Raw genomic sequence first — 22,085 nt, 5'->3', positions numbered from 1 at the left:
GAATCACATTTCTGGATAGCTGCATCAACCTCACCATCCACATTCTGTTTAGTTGCTTAGTTTATTTCTAACTTACACTTAACAAGCTGCCATGTAAGCTGAGCTACCATCCATGCTGCACAAATGACTAATTACACTCTAACAGCAAGTTAAACTTACTTCATCATAGTCTGATTAAGGTCTAGTGCTCAGTTCGATCTGCAACTGTACCACTACATACCCATACAGCTAGGCTATGTTTACCTACGGCTATGCAATCTGTCACTAGAAAATTAACATTTTATGATGTCTTTTCAAACCTTTTTCAGCATAGATCGTGTGCATCTAAGATTGGAAGTTAAAGACAGTGCTAAGTGCTACTCTCGAGTCTCTGTATGGTTCATTTGTTTCCTTACATGTTAATTATGTATCAGTTGTGAGAATAAAAAAAGTCCCCTCTTCATCTGCGTTATCTTGTTTTGCAGCATGGGCAGCGCAAATGTGTGAACTATCATGAAACTGAGTGATATTTTTACCAATGATGAATGTACCCGTTCCAACTTTAACCAGCCTTTCTTTAATATAGAAATCATACCAAAATAACACTGACTGCTTTTGGTGAACCGCACCCAGACTCATGGTGCAGATGACTGACACTGTAAAAACACCAAGAGCAACTAATATCATTGTATATAGGGACAGATTAGCAGCCGTGTATTGCCCTTTTTACCTGTGCATCTCTGTAGTACATCTCGTAGGCCTGGATGGTCTTGCGGCTGGCCTGGCTGCCGTGGTAGACCACAGCATTGAGTTCGGTCCAGGTCCTGAACTCCCGCTCCCAGTTGGGGATGGTGGAGAGTGGGGCAATGACCAGGAACGGCCCCTCAATGCCCTTCATGTAAATCTCATAGAGGAATGTAATGGACTGGATGGTCTTCCCTAGACCCATCTCATCAGCCAAGATACAGTTACGTCTGTGGAGGACGAATGATGCGGACAGAGCAAATGAGACATTACAAACAGATGGACTGTGGAGGATCTGCGTTTTAGATTATCTTAATTTCAGTGTCACTAAACTAGATAAGACCCCAGTGTCCAAAGACTAGTTCCCACTGTGACCCTGACATAAAATTCCAGGATTTTTATATGACTAAATTAATTTATGATCTAAGAAACTTTTCCCTTTTGGTTCATTTTAATACTGCTTTTCCAAATGGGTGAGGCAGTGATCCGACTAAAAAAAAAAAAAAAAAAAAAACCTGACAGATAAACTGGAAAATACCTGCTGGAAAATTGGATTCCCTAATTTTTTTCCAGGTCTGGAATACACCTCTGATAATTTAGTGTGCTTACCCACTAACAGCATGATTATGGGTGCATGAGAGCACAACCGACAAAAACATGGCCACGTATTCAGCATTCAGTTTAATTAGGCTCTTTAATTTGTCCTACTGAATGAAGAGGTTTGTTTAAAGACTCTTAAGGTACACCGCTTCAGGGCCACTTGATGTCCACTTAAGACTATTAAATGAGGTGCCATCACATGCACAGACTGGAAGGAGCATTTAGGGACCAATTCTAACAAAATAAAGTTAATGGTGACTTACGAGTTGTACCAGTTGAAGGTTAGCCAGTTGAGGCCTTCCAGCTGGTATTCCCTGAGTGCGTTGCCGTTCCTGTATTCCCTGGAGCCCTCCAGCTTTTTCCAGTCGGCTGCAGGAGGCCGATCCTAGACGGACATAATATTAAACAACACTGAGGGTTATCAAATCATTCGTGCAAGGATGTGTTTTGTTTTCATTTTTAAAGGTAGTACATGGATTTGAATGGACTGTAATGACTTATACATGGGACTGTGGTAGAGTTTCCGAGTACTCTTGTCAGGCACTAAACTGTTGAAAAGTTAAATTGTCGACCAAGAACATCTTTGGGATTCACACTCTGGATGCCTGCCACAAATAGCCCAATAGTTTAGATGGTTTCGTGTCTATCCTTGAGCCAGACTGCTCCGTAATGCAAAAAAATACAAATCTATAAATGGAAAATAGAAAAATCTGAATACTGCCTCACTCAATACACTCAACAAAATATTAAGACAACACTTTTGTTTTTGTTCCTATTTTTTCCAAGAGTTGAATTAAGAGATTTAAGACTTGTTCATGCACATGAAAGACTTAGCACTGTGGCATATCAAGATGTTGATTAAACAACATGGCAATTGCACAGATGTGTCTTGGACTGGTCACAATAACTGCTCTAAAATGTGCAGTTTTATCACACAACACGAAGCCACAGAGGTCCCAAGCCATCTCCAATGTTGTTTCAGAAAATTTTGGCAGTACACCCAACCGGCCTCACAACCACAGACCATGCGTAATCACGCCAGCCCAGGACCTTCGCGCCCGACTTCTCCACTTGCATGATGGTTTGAGACCGGCCATCCAGACAGCTGTTGTAACAGTTGCACAAGCAAGGAATTTCTTCACAAACTGTTAGATATCGTCTTGGGGAAGCTCAGCCGCGGCCTTGCCGTCCTCACCAGGCTCTTGACCTGAGTGCAGGTGGTGGGCAAATGCTTGCCTTTGACGTCATCTGGAGAAGCGTTCTCTTCACAGATGAATAACAATTTACACTGTGCCAGGTAGATAGCAGAGATGACACTGTGAGGGTGAGCGGTTTGCTAATGTCAACAACTGAGAACAGAGCGCCCCACCATGGCGATGGGGTCATGGCATGGGAAGGCATAAGCTACGGACAATGATCACAGGTGCATTTTACTGATGCTGTTTGAATGCAGGGATATCGTGACAAGAGCCTGAGGTTCCAATGTCATGCCATTCATCCTCGACCATCACCTCATGCAGCATGAAAATAGCCAGCCCCATGTTGGAAGGATATGAGCAGTTCCTACAAGCTAAAAGGCACTATTATTGCATGGCCTGCATACTCAGAAGGCATGTAACCCCCATGTTTGGGATGCTATGGATCCACGTGTCTGACAGCAAGTTTCAGTTCCTGTAAAAATCCCGCAGCTTCACAAAGCCATTGAAGAGGGGTGAAGCAACACAGATAAGTGCACATTTTAACAGCCATTTGACCAGTCCACACACCTGTGACAACATTCATGTTTAATCTGCATTTTGGCATGCTGGCATGTTAGGCTGATGGGCCTTGGCAAAAGAGAAGAGTTCACTAACATGGATTTTAACAAATTTGTGCTTAAAATCTGAGAGACATGAGTCTTTTGTGTGCATAATAAGTTTTAAATCTTATGATTTAACTTGTGAAAAATGAGAGCAAAAACTAAAGCGTTGCCTTTACATTTTTGTGTAGTGTAGATGGACAAAGAAACAAAGAAGTGATGGGTTGAAAGACCACAGCCAGTCAGCTGCTTCTGTTGAGCATTAAACACACTGTTAGTGGTTTGGCCTGGCCGCAAGAGCAGGGCGTGCGTGTGTGTGTGTGTGTGTGTGTGTGTGAGCTTGTAAGACCACAAGAACGTGGTCCTGTGGAGAGCAGTTAAGGGAGCTGTAAATCTGGAGGAGGAAGGCGCAGGCAGCAGGCCAACACACACAAACACACGCCTACTGGGAGGAGGCAGGGAGACAGATCACCACCAATGAGCATTCATGGACACACACACACACACGCACACAGATACTTGCCACTCTTTTGGTGTTGGGTGTGCGTGCTGCAATGCGTTCATATTCCTCTATCTTGGACTGGTCAATGTCGGCCTTCAGCTCCCAGGTGGAGTCTTCGTAAGGCAGACTGCACCATTTCACCAAATATAAGGTCACGGTCTGCACACAAAAATAAGGTAGGGGGTAGGTTGGTGATAGTGTGTGGATAGGGAGAGACCCAGACCAACGAAAGATGATAGGAAGGGATCAAAGTACCTCTCCGTTTTCATCTGTGCTCTCTGAAACGTCCAGGACACGGTCCACCTCCACATAGTCCGGGTTAAAAGGCTCGTCATCCATCTGGAGAGAAAGCAAGAGTTCTACTGTTAGATCAGGCAGACACTTTTACAGTAGGCTGGGTGTGCTGCATGTATTATGGTGAGGCCAGATGATTTCATGTTCACAGTGTATTGACTGAGACAGACATGTTACATGGCTTGAGCATTTGCCATAAATGTGGTTTTCAAATTGCCTATTACCCTTTTCCCCTTTCGAAAGGTTTAAGCTGTTGAGGGTCTGATCAATCAGTGTATGTTAGTGTACATGTGACGCTTACTGTCTTCATACAACTGACTTCAGCAAGACAGTTAAGACAAATAAGACTGGAAACAGATACAAAAAAAATCTGATTTTCACACCTGAAAACTATGAGCAGTTTTTAATGCAGAACAACAAAACTGTTAAGCAAGTGGTTTAAACCTTATATTGTAGTTACCTCAGAGCTAACTGCAGTGTAGCATAGGGCTTACCTCAGTGATAAAGCTGTTGAGCTGTTGCTTGGCCTTAAACCTCTTGACTTTCTGGTGTATTCTCTTGTCCTTCTCCAGCTCCTCTAAATCTGCCCAGCGACAGTGGAGGTATGAACTGAAACACAAGAAACACAAAAACACTTAAAAAGCAGTTCACACAAACAGTGCGTGCAGCACACCTTAGTACAGCAACACACTACTGATTACAGGCCCCTCAACTAGACTGCATCAAGTTCTTAATCAATGACTAGATGTGTAGGTTTTTATTAATGTAAACAGATCAACTACCTGCTGTCACAAGCAGCAGGCTATATGTGAACCAATACCACACCTGTGCACCTTTGAGGGTCATAAGAATCTATTTTTTTGAATGCCTGTTGTCACTTCACTGCTGACTGGGTCCAAAGTAAAGCTCAAACAAGTATTTGAACCACAGAATATTAATTGCAACTATTTTGAGAGTCACTTAAAAGATGATAATTTTTTTAAAGAAAAAAAAATAAATTGTAAATAAACAAAATTTCATTTGTTCTAGTCTCTCAAATGTGAATATTTGCCAATTTTCTTAGTCTTAGCAAATAGCAAATCTTAGATAGCAAATTAAATCTGTTTTAGCTTTGGACTAGTGATCAGACAAAGACACCACCTGATAAATCTGGGATATTTTGGAATGGTTTATGTATTAAATGATTAATCACTCAACAATTAAAAAAAGAAAAACAATTTGTTGCAGCCTTAGTTGAAAATGCCAAAATAGGAGCGTGCTTAGATGAACCTTATGAATGAAAGAGTATTAGCTGTCTTCCAAAGGTAAAAAGTAAGTGATCTGCCATTATTTTAACATTGCCATTGTTGCCATACACGATTAGCTCCCACCTTAACTTAGCATGTCAAAAAAAGAAGAAAAATCGACTTTAAGGTAAATTAAAATAAATGCCACATTTCATCAAACCTTCAGTAATAACTGTCCCAAAATGACTCTATATAAAAAAGAGCCTGTAGACTTCAGAATAACTATCTTGTTTATCAGATCTGCAAGAGTATAAGACCACAATTATTTGCAAGTCATGTGGTCAGATTGGTTTATTTGACATGCTGCTTCTCATCTGCAAAACCCTTTTTTGTTGCCCAAAGACAAATCTGACTGGAGTTTGCAAGACACAAATGAAATATGACACTAATATGATAAAAGCTGGACAAAATAAAATATGGGTTTAGCACCATGATAAACTGTACTACTACTACTTCCATGTTGATGTTAAGAGTGGATCTGCACCACAAATAAATGAGTCATCTCATTGTGAAAGAAAGGGAGTAAGGCTTTCAGGTTCAATATACTGAGCTTTTAGTACTTGTGGACCCATGGACACCATGGTGCATGTGTGTTGAAAATAAGTCTAAAAAAAGAGGAAGCCCTGCTGTGAAACACAAAGGAGGTGGAGAGGGGGGAAAAAAACGTGTGCCACTCACAAGCCCTTGAACTTGACGTAGAATTCCTCCACCTCCACCTCTTCCCCCGACTCCAGCTGAAAAGAAAAAAGGTTTAATAGTCACAGCAAATATAGCAACTGCACAGTGAAAGAGCAGAAGTGGCTTCTCATTGTTATACAACATGTGGTTGAATTAGTGAAGTTGCGCAGAAGGAGGCAGTCTCACACCGACATGTCAGTCAACACTGAATCTCACTCTGCTCGACATCCTCACACTGAGGGAAACTACTGTTTCATTCATACCTCGTCAGGCCAAGTGTGAGTAAGGTTGAGGAGAAAATTTTTAAAAACATTTTTAATAGGCTTTTGGGGAGTAAAACATGAACAAATTTAACTTCAAATATATTCACAGATTAATAGTCACAGTGTGTGAAAGGGGAAATACCGAAACAGTCGCTCTTTCAAGTGCAGCCGTCCACTTCCATTCACCACTACTACTGTAACACACACACACACACACACACACACCCTACACCATGCTACTACTACTGTAATGTCATGAATCATCAATCACACACACACCCTGCCTGAGGAAATGCTAGCTTGGCGTCTGGCGTAGCTAGCATTGTGGTTTTGGCTGTGTGCCAAGCCTGGGGTCAACTCTGAATGGAGCTGTGTGTGTGGGGTGGGGGGGTTGGGGGGGGTGGAGGTAACCCATTGGCAGCTGGCTAGCAAAGGAAAGTTGGCTGGTGACTATATGTGCGTGTGTGTGCATTGGCTCTGGGATGAGCTTTCTTTAGACAAGCTGTCTAAAACAAAGCTGGGTAGAGAAACACACACACACGTAGTCAATCAGATGCACACACACACACACCCTCATACACACACCAAGTACACACAAATAGTGAAATACAAGAACACTTGTCTCCGTTTACCAAGTGAATACACATGGTCTGAGCTGTGTGTATGTAATCTGCTCAGGCCAGCTGTGGAGCGGCTAATCAGGTGACGTAAACCGTGACTCGGGTCCAGTGTGTCCATGTCTCTGTTTCTTGTGTTAGCATGTTAAGTTTGTCTGCATGTCTCTCACCGGTTTCTTGGTGGTACGCATGCCCATGATCTTCTCCACGACAGGGCCCTCAGCCTCAGCCACATCCTGGAAACACACAGAACAGCTTAAGTGCTGAGTTCGAGCTTCATCCAGCCTGATCCGGCTGCTTACACAGAATCCGCCTAATAACCACGTCAGTAACAGCCTGACACCCATTGGTTCTCCAGGCAAAGCTGACTATATAAATGTAAAAATAATATATTCAGGGCCTGATTATTTAACATTCATCTAAATGCAAATATATACATCTTGCTAAATAATTCTTTTTATACAGATGTCACTGGACCAAATCTACCGGTAAACGGAGCTGGTATCACAGGATTTTTTTAAAATTCATTTTTATATTTAAGTGCACCAGACTTAACCTGACCAGACATTTGGTGCCATTTTTTGGTACCCGACTGTTGATTGTTTGAATATTAGTGCTCCAGACACATTTAATTTGTTACCAAAAAAATGACTGACTTAAGAACTGATTTGGAAAAGATGCAGAGATATTAATTAGAAACTATTAAGAAAATATTTTCACTTTTTAAAAAGGACAGGCAACCGAAGGCAGCTTCTTTCTCTTGACATAATCATATCATTCAAGTCATGTTTTAAGTCTTTAATGTCAGCCACTGGCCATACTCCCTTATTAAAAGCTAAACCAATAACAGAAACCAACACTATACCTGCTGTTGTGATGACGACGATGGAGACTTAGGCGCCGGTGAGTCGTCGCCACTGTCATCGTCCTCTGAGATCCTAAACTCCAGATCCTCTGTGTACCTCTTCCTCTTCACCTGACGGCTAGAACGACGCTTCTGTTTGTCAGAAAGAGACAAAATGGTGGCAACATTTTGTTCAGCTGCAGTTTTGCAACCCTCGCAAAAATACCCACATGAGCAACTGGATGACTTGTCATCATATCCCTGACACTTTAGCAATTAGCAAAATAATATGCACTTTCAGAAAAGAGAATGTAGTGACACAACAGGCATCATATTGTATAGTATATTACACCAACTCAGACATGGAGAGTGGGAACGACGGGGCTGTGTACGCTTGTTCACCAGAAGTCCTCTTCCAAGAAACAGACTTCATTTTCATTATTCTGTTCCATATGGTCCAGCATGCCCTACGTATCAACTTTGATGAAAACATCACCTCATTTGTTGGGCTTAAAATGCTGCCAAATAATGTGTTTTTTTTTTTAAAAAAAAAACCTGGTGTAGCAAGGGTGATGTGGAGAGGCTGAAGAGGACATACTGCTGCTAAGGTGCTTTCATATTTGAGAAAGAGCCACCACTCTTTATGCAGCTAACAGCTAAATGTTAGTCTGTTTACAGAGGCCACCTTATGTGCACATTTCATTTACACATAAATATGGATGTGTTAGAGGAGTGGTGTTCTGCTTTATGCTCCAGACAACAAATTTCATACAAAACCAGCGCTTAAAAGTATACATTTATATGTAGATATTTCAGGCTAAATTACTCATTACCAAATATGGAAAAACTGTGTTTCAAACAGTTTGAAATACTAAAAGAGTATTGGTAGAAAAGTTGTTGATGGCGCATCATGTGTACTTGGCTGTGGGACCTGTCTGGTTGGTCTGTCAACAAGGTCGGTTTACAACACAAACAGTAGACGCCTACTGGCTCACCGCCTTCTATCTTTGCAGACTGTGACACTGAGGGAGAAGTTTAATGGCCTTCTGTTTTTTCTTTTGCTGGGCGTGTGAAATCCACGCTGCATCACAATATTAGTCATGCCTATGAATACTCTGGAGTTTTCTCACATGCTTGGAAAAGTAGAAACAACTGTTTTCCTTGTATGCAGCTTGTACCTGTACACCATCATCATCGTCCTCTTCAGGTGGTGAGGGGGGTGGAGACTTCACCTCCACGTCATCACTGACTGACGACTCTCTCTTCCTCTTGGAATCTTTCTTAGCAGCGCTAGCTCCGCCCTCGGACTCAACCTTCTTACTGCTGTAGAAAGAGGAAGGAGGAAGGGAAAAACTTAATATTCTCTCTCTCTATCTTTTGTTTTTAAAAGACCATTCCTCAAAGTGTTACATTCCTCCATTACAGTTATAATACATTCATGTGTGTGTATGTGTGCCCATCTGTCCCAGGGCGGTCGCCATGTTTGATTTATCCATTTAGAAAATCATTAGTGTGCCTCAGGCTCTGGCACACAGGGGGTTAATATGATGAAAGACTGAGGAGGTGGAGGGAGCAAGATAGAGAGATACAGGCACAGAGAAGAAGAGAGACACACAGGGAGGGAATGAGGGAGAGAGGGTGAGAGAGAGACAGGCAGACAGAGAGAGGGACAGAAAGAGAGAGGCCCCAGAGAGCAGGAAGGGGGGGAGGGGTTGAAAGGCCCCCAGGCTTCCTCTAATCTCTGGCATGGACAGAAAGAGGAGCTGGCTCTATCTGTGAGTGTGTGTGCACAGGCAACACAGAGGCAAGAGGACACTCAGCACCCCTCTCCTGTCTCTCACAGTCTCTCAGTCACTTTACTGCCATGACCAGTCACAAAGAACAATGTAAATGCACTTTACAGAACACTGCTTTTCAATTACCAACATAAAATTTGTACATTCTCGAATAAAAACGCAGGCTGGAATCTGCTGGTCAAATCTGAATCCTTTTAAATCCACAAGTTAAATTTACATAGGTTTGGTTTTTGAAGTAACTAAACCAGCAGCGTAAGAAAATAAATGTTGTTCCAATATGTATCATACTGAGAAATTCATTGTGTACAGCTTATTTTTCACTGCTTCATACTCGAAATACAACATGGCCCCAAATTCACATAAAATATTGTTTGAAGTGTCTTTAAGGTTAACTGGAAGATCGTGACTCTTGAAATTTAGAAGAAGATCGTTTCACTAGAGTAGACGGGTGACTCTGCTGGTCTTGCTTGACTGGAAAAGCACAAGGCCATTGATGATCATATATGTATTCCTTTTCCATTGGAGGATCATGTTATAAATCATAACATTTAGCCATTGAGACAGGTTTTGTTTATGTACCCACTATTCTCTTTCCACACTGGGGAAGACGTCATGGAATAAATTTCGTCACTGTTCAGGAGGTGAGCCACTGTCTGATTTGCCAGCCATGGATTCTCTCCTGGCATATTTTGTGCATCTTATATTTGGACAAAAATGAAAAAAAAAAATCAATAACAATGTCAGCTTCTTACACTAGGTCTGTCCAACAACTTACTTCAATTTTTGGTGAGTTTTATTTCTGTTTCTGTCAAGTTTGAATGTTTTACAGAGAATTTATAAGACAATTAGGCTAGTCAGTAAAAAAAGAAACTTAATTTCAGAAGGCGCACGATAGGAATTTTCTGTTTTAATAAGGAAAATTGGCGTAACAATATTTTCTTTCTTGACAAATTGAGTTTATTTTGTTTATTTATTAGACTAAAAAAACTGCACACAAGTACGCTAATATGTCAGCAATCGTCGGTTGCTGGGCTAAACCATACCTGGGACTGCATCCACAATGGAATTATGAGCAATCACAATACAACTGTACTGCTGTTTACAAATGTTGATTCTTAAAGTATAATTTATATACAACTATATTTTTAGGCCACAAGGAGACAATAATTTCACTCCACTAACTTCTGATAAAACAGAACATCCAGAAGTTGTGTATGTTGTGTTCTCTCACAGTCTGAGCCTGTATGTGCTGCCTTTTCCCCTACGTTGCCCTCTGCAGTACTGTATGCCTGGATGTCTCTCTCTCCTACTCAATGCTTATGTCACTCAGCCTCTTTCCTGCTCCGTGCCTCTCTCCCTCCTTCCCTCCTGCACGATCTCTCTCTCTCTCTCTCTCTCTTTCTCTCTCTCTCTCTCTATGTCTCTCGCCCCCGTCTCTGTCCCTGGGGCCCTTCTCCTTTCATCCTCACGCCAAGAGCAATCACCATCTCCGTGGTAACGGCTGGTCATGTGACCTGCACCTGTTCCTCTGGCTGGTCGCCACACGCTGGAGCCATCTGGCCACACACACACACACACACACACAAGCACAAACTACACTTCTCCACTTGGCTGCCTTCTCCCCTCTCTTCCTCCTAGCTTCTTCAGGGCCTCACATCTTTTCTCAGTCCCTTCATCACCTCCCTATCTCTTTCTGCTCAGTTCATCTCTTCAGTCCTCTTTCTCTATTGTTTCTACTCTCCACTCTCTCCTTTTTTATTTTTCATCTAGTCTAGTGCTCCCAAAATACTTTACCTTATTGAATCAATCAACTTGTGTGACAATGAACAGCATCACACCATTCTCTTCATTCTGATGGAAGCAACATAAACACAGTTTGACAAAAACGTGGGTGTGGAGAGACACATAGTACAACTTTAATTAGCTGTAATCTATGTTTATATACAAACAATGTTTGAATGCTAACAGGACAGTGTGACAGTGTGGAGGAAGTCACTCATAGTGATGAACCTACAAAGAACCATCATTTAAAACTGCAGCTTGACTTTCAGCTCATTATCTTGGTTCACTCTTACAGCACTGTTTTTCGGGCCGCAGCAGGCAGCTGATTCCAGAGAAAAAGCTCTAAAAACCCACTGAATACTACTTGCTAAGCATCAAACGACACACAGAGACTGGCTGCTGAACAGAATGGAGCATTTAGCAGCTGAAGAGACAGATCTTTCCTTTGGGAGTTGTTTGAGACCAAAAACAGAGCTAAAAGAGATACAGAATTTGCGTTATTGATGATAATGTTGCTCTGTAATTGCTGATTGTGTGAATAAGGAGGGTCAAGTTCACTATATCAACTCATGAAGTCCCATAGTCATGGTATCATCAGTCATAAATCATAATGCCAATTTACCATAAAATCCTCAATGTACATTAAAATACTGTTGACACTGCTGTTTACCAGAAGAGACTATTTCAAGTTTCCCTAAGCACTTGAATTGCATGACAGGTAATCAATCAGAACATGATATCATATATCTTTTTTTTTTTTATGCAACATTAGTGCATTTTATGTATTATGGAATCTGCCATATGTTTAAGGTGGCAAATGCATTGGACTCTCCGGTTACACTGTCAAGTAATGAAACCCAGAAGACTAAAACAAGGACATAACAGGAAGAATAAAGTTAAAAAGGCTGATGTCAGGTGGCAAAATCGATCAGCTATAGTCTGTGTGATCTAAAAACCTCTCGGGATACACTTTATTTAATTCTTTTAATTAAGCTTTAAACTCGAACAATGGATAACTCTAAAACACGTGAACGGAAATCAGGCTACATTAAGGTAGGTCTATCGGGAGGGACATGAGGGTTTCTAGAACACCCTGCCAAAACGTGTTGCCTACGACTTAAAGTATTAAATCCAAAGAAGCTAACAAGCCAATCATGACGTAAGCATCTACATAAAAGGTTAGTCATGTCCAGGTGTACACACATGCTCTTCTCCCTCCCTCCTCAATGACACTCATCTGTTTTACACTCATGGGCCTAGCATTTTCACTTGCTGGACAGCTGTGGTGCACTGTGTGTGTGTGTGTGTGTATCTCATGTGAGAGAGGAGTTGAGATGCTCCTTTCACATTGGTGGGGGGAGGATAAAAAGGACAGGAAGCAGAGCTGTGGAGTAAAATATGGGAAAGAAAGGGAGAAGTGAAGAGGAAGACAAAAACAGAGGGAGGGTGGGGTGTAAGGGACACCTGCTGACGTGATGAGTCATACCACTGAACCCCCATGCACACACACGACCCATGGCAACAAAAGCTAACACCAATGGCCAAAAGGCAACACACACACACTCATGCACACATACACACACCTTCTGTGTGTGTTCAAAAAGTGCTGTATTTGCACACACCTCTGCAGACAAAGCAAGGTACCTGCATGCATGTCTGACTTCTTTGTGTATACTGCAAACAAATCACCCCTTCTCACACTCACACGCATACACACACTCTGAGGGAAGGGTGTGGCAGCTGGGTTATTTATAGATGTACTTCCTCTGAGAGAGGTAGACAGAGAGGGAGCGTGAGGGAGAGAGGGAAGGAAAAGAAGGAAGCAAGGTCAAAGGAGAGGAGTGAGCTGACTGGACAAGTAAACCGCCTGATTCTTTCTGTATTGTACATACAAGCACAACTTCATAAAGATCTGAAACTAACAGTGGTGAATGCATCCGATTTTCATTTATTGTCTCTTAATTAAGATCAAGTCGGCCCATGCAGACTATTCTTGGCAGTGAGGGACATTTAGCCCTCTGAGCGAGTCAATCCTTACATTGTTTGTGAATGATAAGTCCTAACTCAAACAAAAAAATGCTGCTGCAATCCAATGATGCCGTATACTTTTCCTGGGACAGCAGTATCGCCAATGTCAATCACAAATTATAAATCCATGAATCAGCCTGGAAATAATCATGCAAAAATACACTGTTTACAGGTTCAAACACTGCCTCATAATCATCCAATCAGCACCAGAAGGAACTTCTTTGAGCTAACGGTGCAAATTTCATGTTCAACATGTAAAGAAACATAAACAAAAAAAACAGGGACCACATTTTATTTGGTGTTTACAGCACCAGGAACATGACAGGAGACATGGGTGCAAAATATATTAAGATATTTATCCCAACTGCAAATCAGATGAGGAAGAAAACAGTACGGGTCATCACAAAAACAGGCTTTCATATTATGATATTTGTCATGCACAGAGGGTCCTATTAACATGGTTCCAATATGCCTGGACACACTCCTCTGTCCAATCCTATACAAGTATCTGTGGTGTGCTAAACCCTTTGGACATATAGGCAACAATTTCAAACTATGTAAAAGTAGCTGTTAAGAGCATGCATAGTACAACTGGCAACTTGATGTTTAACTTATTTTCTGACAAAACTGAGCTGTAAAGGAAGTGAGTGAAGACTGAAAAAAGCCTGTGTTCAAAGAGTTAAGAGCACAAGCTAAACATCCTGGTTACGCCAATTAAATGAAGGCTTCATTCTGCTCTGTGGTGGCTTGTTTGTTCATACAGAGATGCAAATACACAGAGCAGAAGGAAAACACTGTAGAAAAAAAACAGAGCGGTACGGGCCACAAGAAATACTCTTGCACATTGTGGCTTACTTCTCCACCCACTAGTGGAAATCTCACACAAATCCCCCAAAAATGCAATGGAACGTATGTGCAAGCCAGTGGCCCTCAAAGAGGATTTTCTCTACACCAAGCAAGACATTCATCAATTTTCACTTGAAAGCTTCTAAAATCAAGCTCGGATTCTAACAAATCAGAAAGAAAGCACAGAACAGTATCAGTTCTTAAGAACTGGGAAGGAATTTCTACTTCTTAAAGTCAAAGGCCAACAGTAATGCAGAACTTTTAAAGACTTATTGAAGACTTTATTACAGAGTATGAACCATGACTAATGAAGACCTTCAACTTCATGAGCACCATGTCAAATTTTACTTAAAAATATGGAAAATGAGTGTGCTGATGTTCAAAAATCAACATGAGACAGCAGGAAAAAAAAGTAACTCGTCAATCCTAAACCCTTTGCTTCAATTAGAAAGACAGAGAGGAAGAGGGAAGGTGGGGGGGTGGAGAGGAAAAGATGAAAGAATACACTCCTCTTTAACAGGAAGAGGTTGGATTGGAGGGAGGGGAAAGAAGATGAAAGAATGAAAGAGAAGATAGTTGATGATTGCAGCGGTCCACCATTTTAGAGTAGCAGTGAATGGCCGGCAGCCATTATTATGCTAAATTAACCTGGGAGCTCCAGGCCACCACTCAAGATGGAGGAAAGCCTGACAACAGATAAGAGCTAGTTTACCAACACACATATACACACACATACACACACACACACAAGAGGCTAAGAATGAACTCCCCTACCCCCACATTTCCTCTGCCCTTACACACGTGCACATTCAGACACACACACACACACACACACACACACAGTCGTGGCTGTGGAGTGGTCAGCAGCATGGCCTTCATTATCATTACACGCCATTTTCTGCCACAAAGATTACCAACGACCCCTCCCCCAACACATACATACAAAACGCCTGCCCCCTGCCTCACACACTCATTCCAGGCCCGCACATTCCCCGCCTCTTTTCCAGTGGCCGCTTCATGCATGCGCACGCACACACACCTCCCCCAGCACTGACCCCTGCCTGCTGCTTTGGCCCTCCCTCTTCCTCTGGATAAAAGGGGCCATGAGGAAAGTGGGCGGTGGGCTGTGAGGTGGTGGGGTGGGGTGGGGGGATAGAGATAGATAGAGACAGAGAGAGAGAGACGGAGGCTGTCCTGACACATTCCTCAGTCCGATCAAATTTCCACCTTCACAATGAAACCACCTCTGACTCTCCCATAACACAAATACTCAACTCTTTGGCTCTGTCCAATTCTCTGTCTGATCTGACAGTCTGCAAGAGATGACGTGATAAAGCACCCACACCAGGAGAGTGCACAATACAAGTTGAGAAGACAGGAGGACTTGGACAAGTGTTGCCGTAAAAACTGAGAAGACAGAGATGTGATAAAGCCAAAGAGGAAGAGCAAGAGAGGAGATGAGAGAGTGATAAGACTAGAGTTCTCTGTGCAAACAAATTCAACCAAAGCTGACAAACAAAATGATAAATGCTACAAGTTCCAAGTTCTCTATATACTACTGCAGGAAATCTGAAATCAGCTGATCACGCTCCTTACAGAGTTAAATGCTTGGTATGGAAAATAAGCACAAACAAGTAAATGGAAAATAGGGTGTTAAACAGCTTTAACTGTTAGGGGTAAAAGACACAAACAAGACCCATAAAATGACTAAAAACTACAGATGTGTGTCCTCCATAGTGGTTGCTGTTACGTTGTAGTATCGCTTTCAAAGAGAAAAATAACTTAGCACTATGTTCAGATGACTAAAATGTCACAGAACTGGACAGACTAATTAAGTGATCTCTCTGTAGCTAAGTTCAACAGATCTACAAGAATGCACCCTCAGCTTTTTCCAGTGGGTTAACAGACATGGTGCAGCTAAGCTGAACAAAACTAAAAAAAAGAAAAGGTGTGGGACTAATCTTCATAAACGCTTTGTTTTGCAGTGGTTGTAAATGGCTTAGGAATCTTTGTGTCACCCCACAGCAAACTGTTCAAATAATTGTTCCTTCTAGACAAAAAGATATCAGCCAATTTGCTGTTTGATTTGATCCATTATGTTTAACAATAAAGTCTCTTTGGCTTTTCCAGTAGGTTAACAGACATAGTGGTGAGAGAAGAACAAGGTAAATAATGTTACTTTACACCTGACCTGCAAAACTAAGAAGACAGTAGTTTTGACCCTGCTGATCAGGACTTATAGAAGAATATGTGATTGATCCTCAGATCTGTCTAGCAGTTATGCTCCACTGAGCCCTGTGATCACCAGCTCACACACACACAAACACACTGTCTGTGGCAGTCTGGTGGTTCACAGCTCAGAGGTTGTGACCCCCTCAGTTCCCCCTGGTTGGTCACATGAGTGATAGACCTAGTGTGTGATTGTGTGTTTCTGTCTTTGTGTTCATGTATATACAGTCTCACTAGGAGTCCTTCCGCAACTGAAATAAATATGTACATTTCTTTTCTTTGCAGTACCAAACAGTCTGCACTACTTGGAATATTTACAAGAAATCACACATGTTGCTACCACTGTGAAGTTGAGAATCAACAGACTTCCTCAGCTGTTTTCCATCCGCTGGTATCCACTGTTTACCACCTGACCTGTCTGCCTCTCATTTCCGCTTCAATGCATACACATGGAACTGAAACACCGCACTTCCATTTACTGGTTAATGCTTCCAAATGCATCTTTAAGGTTTTTGAAAAACACTCCTGTAAGTGCTTACACCAGCTGATGGAGTTTTATCTCATTTTATCTCGTAGCATACACATGTTCAACAGAACAAAAAAAAAACCTCTTACCTGGTTTTCTTGGGGGTCTTCGTCTTGGGCGTGGAGCTCTTGGTTTTCTTTTCCTTGGGCTCCTTGGGCTCTTTGGGGGTCTTGGGTGTTTTAGGCGTCTTCGGGGTCTTGGGCTCTTTGGGCTCCTTGCCCTCTGCCTTCTCCTTTGGTTTCTTTTTTCGCTTTTTCTTCTCCTCCACCAGTGGTGAACTTCCCTCTAAAAATCCTGTGCCAGAAACCTGTTCACCTGCATCACTTCCTGTTCCAGGAAATTCCAACTTGTCTTCCTCTCCTTCTACCTTCTTTCCCCCCTCTTCTTCCTCTCTGTCCAGTACTTTTGCTTTCTTCTTTCTCTTCTTTTTTGGCTTGGTCTCCTGGATGATGGCCTGCTCTGTGCTGATAGGCTGGCCAGGGGCACCAGCGACTGTGGGCCTGTCAGGAATCGTCATGGAGGCGTCACCTGCTGAGTCGGTGGGGGAATGCTGAGAGGTGAGGGAGAAAGAAATCAGTTAATTTGAGGTTTAATGCAACTTAAAGTTACACTTCCTTTATATATAAAGAATTTAACAGTATACACAAAATAAAATTGAAATGACCAACTTTACAGACATCTTCCCCACAAAAAACACAAAAGACGACAACAGATTTCACGTCTGAAACAAAGGCTGGAAACCAGATCACAGTCCACATGTCCAGATGCTGGCCAAGTAGCAAAAACATCCAACATCCATCTTATATCACACTTTCAAGTACTTTGGGTGAACATCTCAGCCTTTACAAGTTGTGATGAGTTATGAGTTTTGAGAAACTAAATGACTAAATCACTTGTAAGAGTCATCAAGATGAACTAACAACGAACACCCATAATTTCTGGATTCATTCTGAAATGTCTTTTTGCCCAACCTAGTCTGACACACAGAAGTATACTGGGAGTATAAGCCTGCCTTTAGCCAACTACTTCAGATTGACTTCTGCTCCCCTTCCACTATCTGTGTGTTACCATTTTTCATGGGTGCCATTGCTGCACCCAAGGCTTAACGGATAGGCTTTAATTATTTAAACAATTACTCAGTTATAACATATCCCTCATTATTTACTAGTTGATCAATTTATCATTTCTGCTCCAAATTAAAATAACATCAAATATGCCTCAGTCTGAGCACATGGCATGAAAAGTGTCAAAAGCGTTAATGTTGTGCTTCAGCATTGGTTCAGCCGTGCTGGCCAGTCAGTCAGTCAGTACTGCTATGCTGTCTGCAGGGTGGGGGCTGAATGTGTCAGTAATGGCAGACTAAATAGCAGAGGGGGAAGAAGGGATGCATCCATCCATACATGTATACCTTCTACCACCTCCTCTCTCCTTGACTCCCTGTTGCTACAGTTTCCTCCCCCCTCCAGCAGGCTAACCTTAGTAAACAAACCGGCTGACACCTCATTTTTCCTCCTACTTCGCTCTCCTGCAGACTAAATCCTCTTTCCTTGCTCCTTCTCCCTTCACCTCCTCCTCCTCATTGCTCCCAAGTAAGCTTTCTGTGACAGGCAACTGGTTACCAGCTGTTGGGAGCCTCTCCAGCTGCCTCTCCTCCCTCTCCCTCTCTTCCATCCCTCCTTCATTCTCCCTCTCCAGCTGCTCAGGGTCCCAGTAGCAGATGGGAAATCAGGCATCATGACACGAATAAATTATCTCCATACTTCAAAAAGGCGCAGCGAGGGAGTATGTGTGTGTGTGTGCTGTACGAGCGCAAGAGAGAGTATGCCTTTGAGAGCGTGTGCATGTGTGATGCACATGGGCACTTCAGCGTGTCTCAAAGTGTGTCAACGAGGTGTATGAGTGTGTAAGCATCAGCAAGTTTATAGCAAAATGCCATGGTATCCTTTGTGCGCACACACACCACACACGCACACCTGTCATAGCTTGGCTGTGTTCGGGTGGAGGAGGAAGGAGTTGGGGTGCTATCACTGAAAGTCCACTTACATCAGGAGAATGCTAATGCATGCATACACAGGCACACACACAAACACACTTTCACACCAAACTACTGCAAGGTCACACACATCACACAAACCTCTGCACACAAACACCTGCTGACACACACGAAAACTGAACCATTTAGACACAAACAGGGGAAGTGAGGGAGAGTGGGGGAGATAGCTAGGGGAGCGAGAGCGAGATGGAGAGACAGTCACTGTAAGAGCGGTGGGAGAGAGGGAGTTGTACGGTGCCAAGAGATAAATCTGTCCTCCTGCCAAGCTTCCCAGATAATCAATCACACGAATGACAATGGAGACACACACAGTGCACACATAAACAATCACACACGCTCGAGTCCTGCGTCATGTTTGGTGTTCTGCAAGGTAAATTTAGCTTGCTGGTGTACTTTGTTGTACTGGTTTAAACTGAGTTCTCCATTCAGAAGAACTGAAATGTATATATATATATATATATCTCAAAGCTCTCTTCTGAAGCACCACCATAATCCACTTTTACAAACAGATTGTAACACTATCACAGACAACTGAATTTAATGAAAAGGCACACAAATAAGCCAAATGAATCACACCAACATTATGGCTAATATGACAGAATCAGGGGAGATGAATGGTTTTATTTCTCAGAAGACAGAGGGGAGAGTGTGAGAAGGAAGGTGAGTGAAGGGGGGGTGAGGAAGCTTGAGGAGGAAGGGGCAGCTGGGAGAAGAATTAAATGAAGGGTTAAATCTAGCAGGCAGAAACACTTAAGACTCCCAAAGGACGGAGTGAAAGGAAATCCTGTTCTCATCCTTCAGCATCTCCCCTTACTCTGTCCATCCATCCACTCCAACCTCCATCATTACGCCTTACACCAGCTAACAGTCTTCACCACTGAGCAGGTTACAGTGTGGTCAGTCACCAATCTGCTTTGACTTCAACTCTGAACTGTATTTGTTTTAACACTAGTGACAGTGACCTTTCATTTCTGCACTGGCTGCCAATTTGATATATTGTGATTCTCTCTGTATATGAAAGATATGACTATTCCCTTTCTCATGCAGTCATGCAGAGGTTCACCCATGGCCAAGCTGCCAGAGAAGGCCTCATGGTGTCAAACGGAACTTTGATTGCTTCATAACTAGTTATAAATGTATTATGTGATTTTAAGTCAAGTTTTCAGGGGATTTAACAACACCCATTTTCATTTCTTCCTTTATTTTGCTATGGTATTTCTTAGGCCTGACAGGCGATTCACTACAGCCATATAAAATTACATACATTTATTTAATAAGTGGGGTTTTCAAAATAACGCGTTAATTTCTATTAATTAATGGCAGAAAAAACTACAGGTTAAAAATCTTAAGTTAATTACATTCCATGCCCTTTGACCAGTTCCGTCCAAAGTGGTTTTGTAACACAGTGGAGGCAGGCCAGAACATGTTGCTTGGTCCCAAGAATGGCTTATTTACATTTTTAAAAAATACAAACAAAGAAACACACAGACAGAGCTGTTGACAAGAGCATTGTTCCCGGCAATTTCTGCGGTTAGGAAAAACCATCTGAGTACTTCAAGCCTAAAAGATCATCTTAACGAAAAAGCATTTTGCAGTGAACCCAACGCCCCAGGCTAGCAGCTAGCTTCATCAAACCTAAGCCTCATTACAGCAGGCGTTCAGACACAAACTGAGCAAGTCCACCTGTGACTGACTAAGTAACTCCCTTGCAAAATGGATCGCAATGGACTGAAGACCAGTTTCGGCGGTAGGACGCGGGTTAGCAGAGGCTTTACAGGTAGCATCCTCTGACACAACTTACAAGCAGAAATATTTAACACTTTCACATTAAAAATTGATAATTAGATACATTTTTTGACATTTGACAGCCCTGATAGTAAATAAAATGCACAGTTCAAAGACTAAAAAGACCAAAAATTCATATATTGATGGAATAAATTCTAAGAAAAACATTTATTCTTAATTTTGAGAATGGAAACATTTGTTTGTACAGATAGCTACCGCTCGGTTGAAAGCTCAGATATCTCATACAAAGCACAAGTGAGTGTGCAATGCCCTAAAACATTTAAGCATAATTCAAGGCATGCAAAGAAGGAAGTACATCCTCTCCATTCAGATACTGTGGCAGCAGTTGCATGTCTCAGTTCTTTTAAGGTGAGGCGAGGTTCCAATGAAAATCACTCAACCACCAAAACCAAGATGCATCAGCTTACAGAGAACTGGCTTGACAAGGTGACCACATTAGTGCTCTTTATCGGTCTTCAAAGGATGATTAAATATGTCATCTTTCAGAGCGAGGATGCAGCCAAACTGATGTGTTGTGGCTCTCCATAGGTGATTTGCATTTGAGGTGTCTGCTATTCTGACAAGACTTATGACATGCCCAGCTCAGAAACATGCATCTATGCATCTGTTTTGATGGACAAATAGTTTAAGTTCACTATAGATATGAATTTTATATCCATTTACACCATGTACTTATTACTGCACACAGAACTGAATTTTGATGGAATTTTGTAGGAAACTAAGAATTCGGTTAATCGGTAATTAATATTTTCATTTTGTTGAAACCCATACAAACAAGAAGGAGTGACTTAAGATTAGAGAAACATTTCCTCGAAGATGCAGAAGCCATGGTGAGCTGGATGGTATAGCAGCTCACTGACAGCATGCATGAACGGGGGAGGGGCGAGACAGGCATGTTATATGTCAACTAGAGTGCTGCACGCAACACACTGTGTGTGCGTGTGTGTGTGTGATGTAGAATAAAGGTCAGAGCACAGCACTGTGCCAGAGCTCTGACCTTGAGCTGCTGACGAAAGCACAAGTGTGTGTGTGTGTGTGTGTGTGTGTGTGTGTGTGTGTGTCTCTAATAACCATGCTTAGTGAACAGATGGAGCTTAGAGTACCAGACATACAGTCATCATGACTGACTGACCAGCCTGGTGTGTTTGTGTGTGTGTGTGTGTGTCTCTTTCTAACAAGTGCATCATGAGGCACAGAGAGAACTCCCTTCCTGTTCCGCAGACACACAACATTCTGAGTAGGCTTCTAGCTAGGCTATCCTATTTCCCCAGGCCCATTTGCCATCCTAATCCAGACCACAATATACCACACTGTTGGTGTGTGTGTGTTTTAAGTGACAGGGGCTGCCGGGCCTGCAGCTAGAGTCGGGACGGTGAGTGTAACTAGCCCAGGCGAGGAGCATGGCTCACCAGTC

The 22,085-nt window shown here is 42.3% G+C and overlaps 1 protein-coding gene across 1 annotated transcript in view; it reads right to left on the bottom strand.

Moving 5' to 3' along the window:
- The window catches only part of chd7 (chromodomain helicase DNA binding protein 7), a 68,449-nt gene that overhangs the window by 23,620 nt on the left and 22,744 nt on the right, over positions 1-22,085 (bottom strand). Inside the window, exons 4-13 of the mRNA XM_046407719.1 lie at positions 16,902-17,362; positions 8,784-8,928; positions 7,627-7,758; positions 6,932-6,997; positions 5,882-5,937; positions 4,412-4,526; positions 3,879-3,962; positions 3,645-3,782; positions 1,587-1,708; positions 710-953 (exon numbers count right to left, since the gene is read on the bottom strand). Of these exons, the coding sequence (XP_046263675.1) occupies positions 710-953; positions 1,587-1,708; positions 3,645-3,782; positions 3,879-3,962; positions 4,412-4,526; positions 5,882-5,937; positions 6,932-6,997; positions 7,627-7,758; positions 8,784-8,928; positions 16,902-17,362 (1,563 nt within the window). The remainder of the gene's footprint in view (positions 1-709; positions 954-1,586; positions 1,709-3,644; positions 3,783-3,878; positions 3,963-4,411; positions 4,527-5,881; positions 5,938-6,931; positions 6,998-7,626; positions 7,759-8,783; positions 8,929-16,901; positions 17,363-22,085) is intronic.

This window comes from Scatophagus argus, chromosome 13 (genome assembly GCF_020382885.2).
Source record: "Scatophagus argus isolate fScaArg1 chromosome 13, fScaArg1.pri, whole genome shotgun sequence".
Taxonomy (NCBI): domain Eukaryota; kingdom Metazoa; phylum Chordata; class Actinopteri; family Scatophagidae; genus Scatophagus; species Scatophagus argus.
Note: the sequence above shows the minus strand (reverse complement) of the source record. Positions and strands in the feature narration are given on the sequence as shown.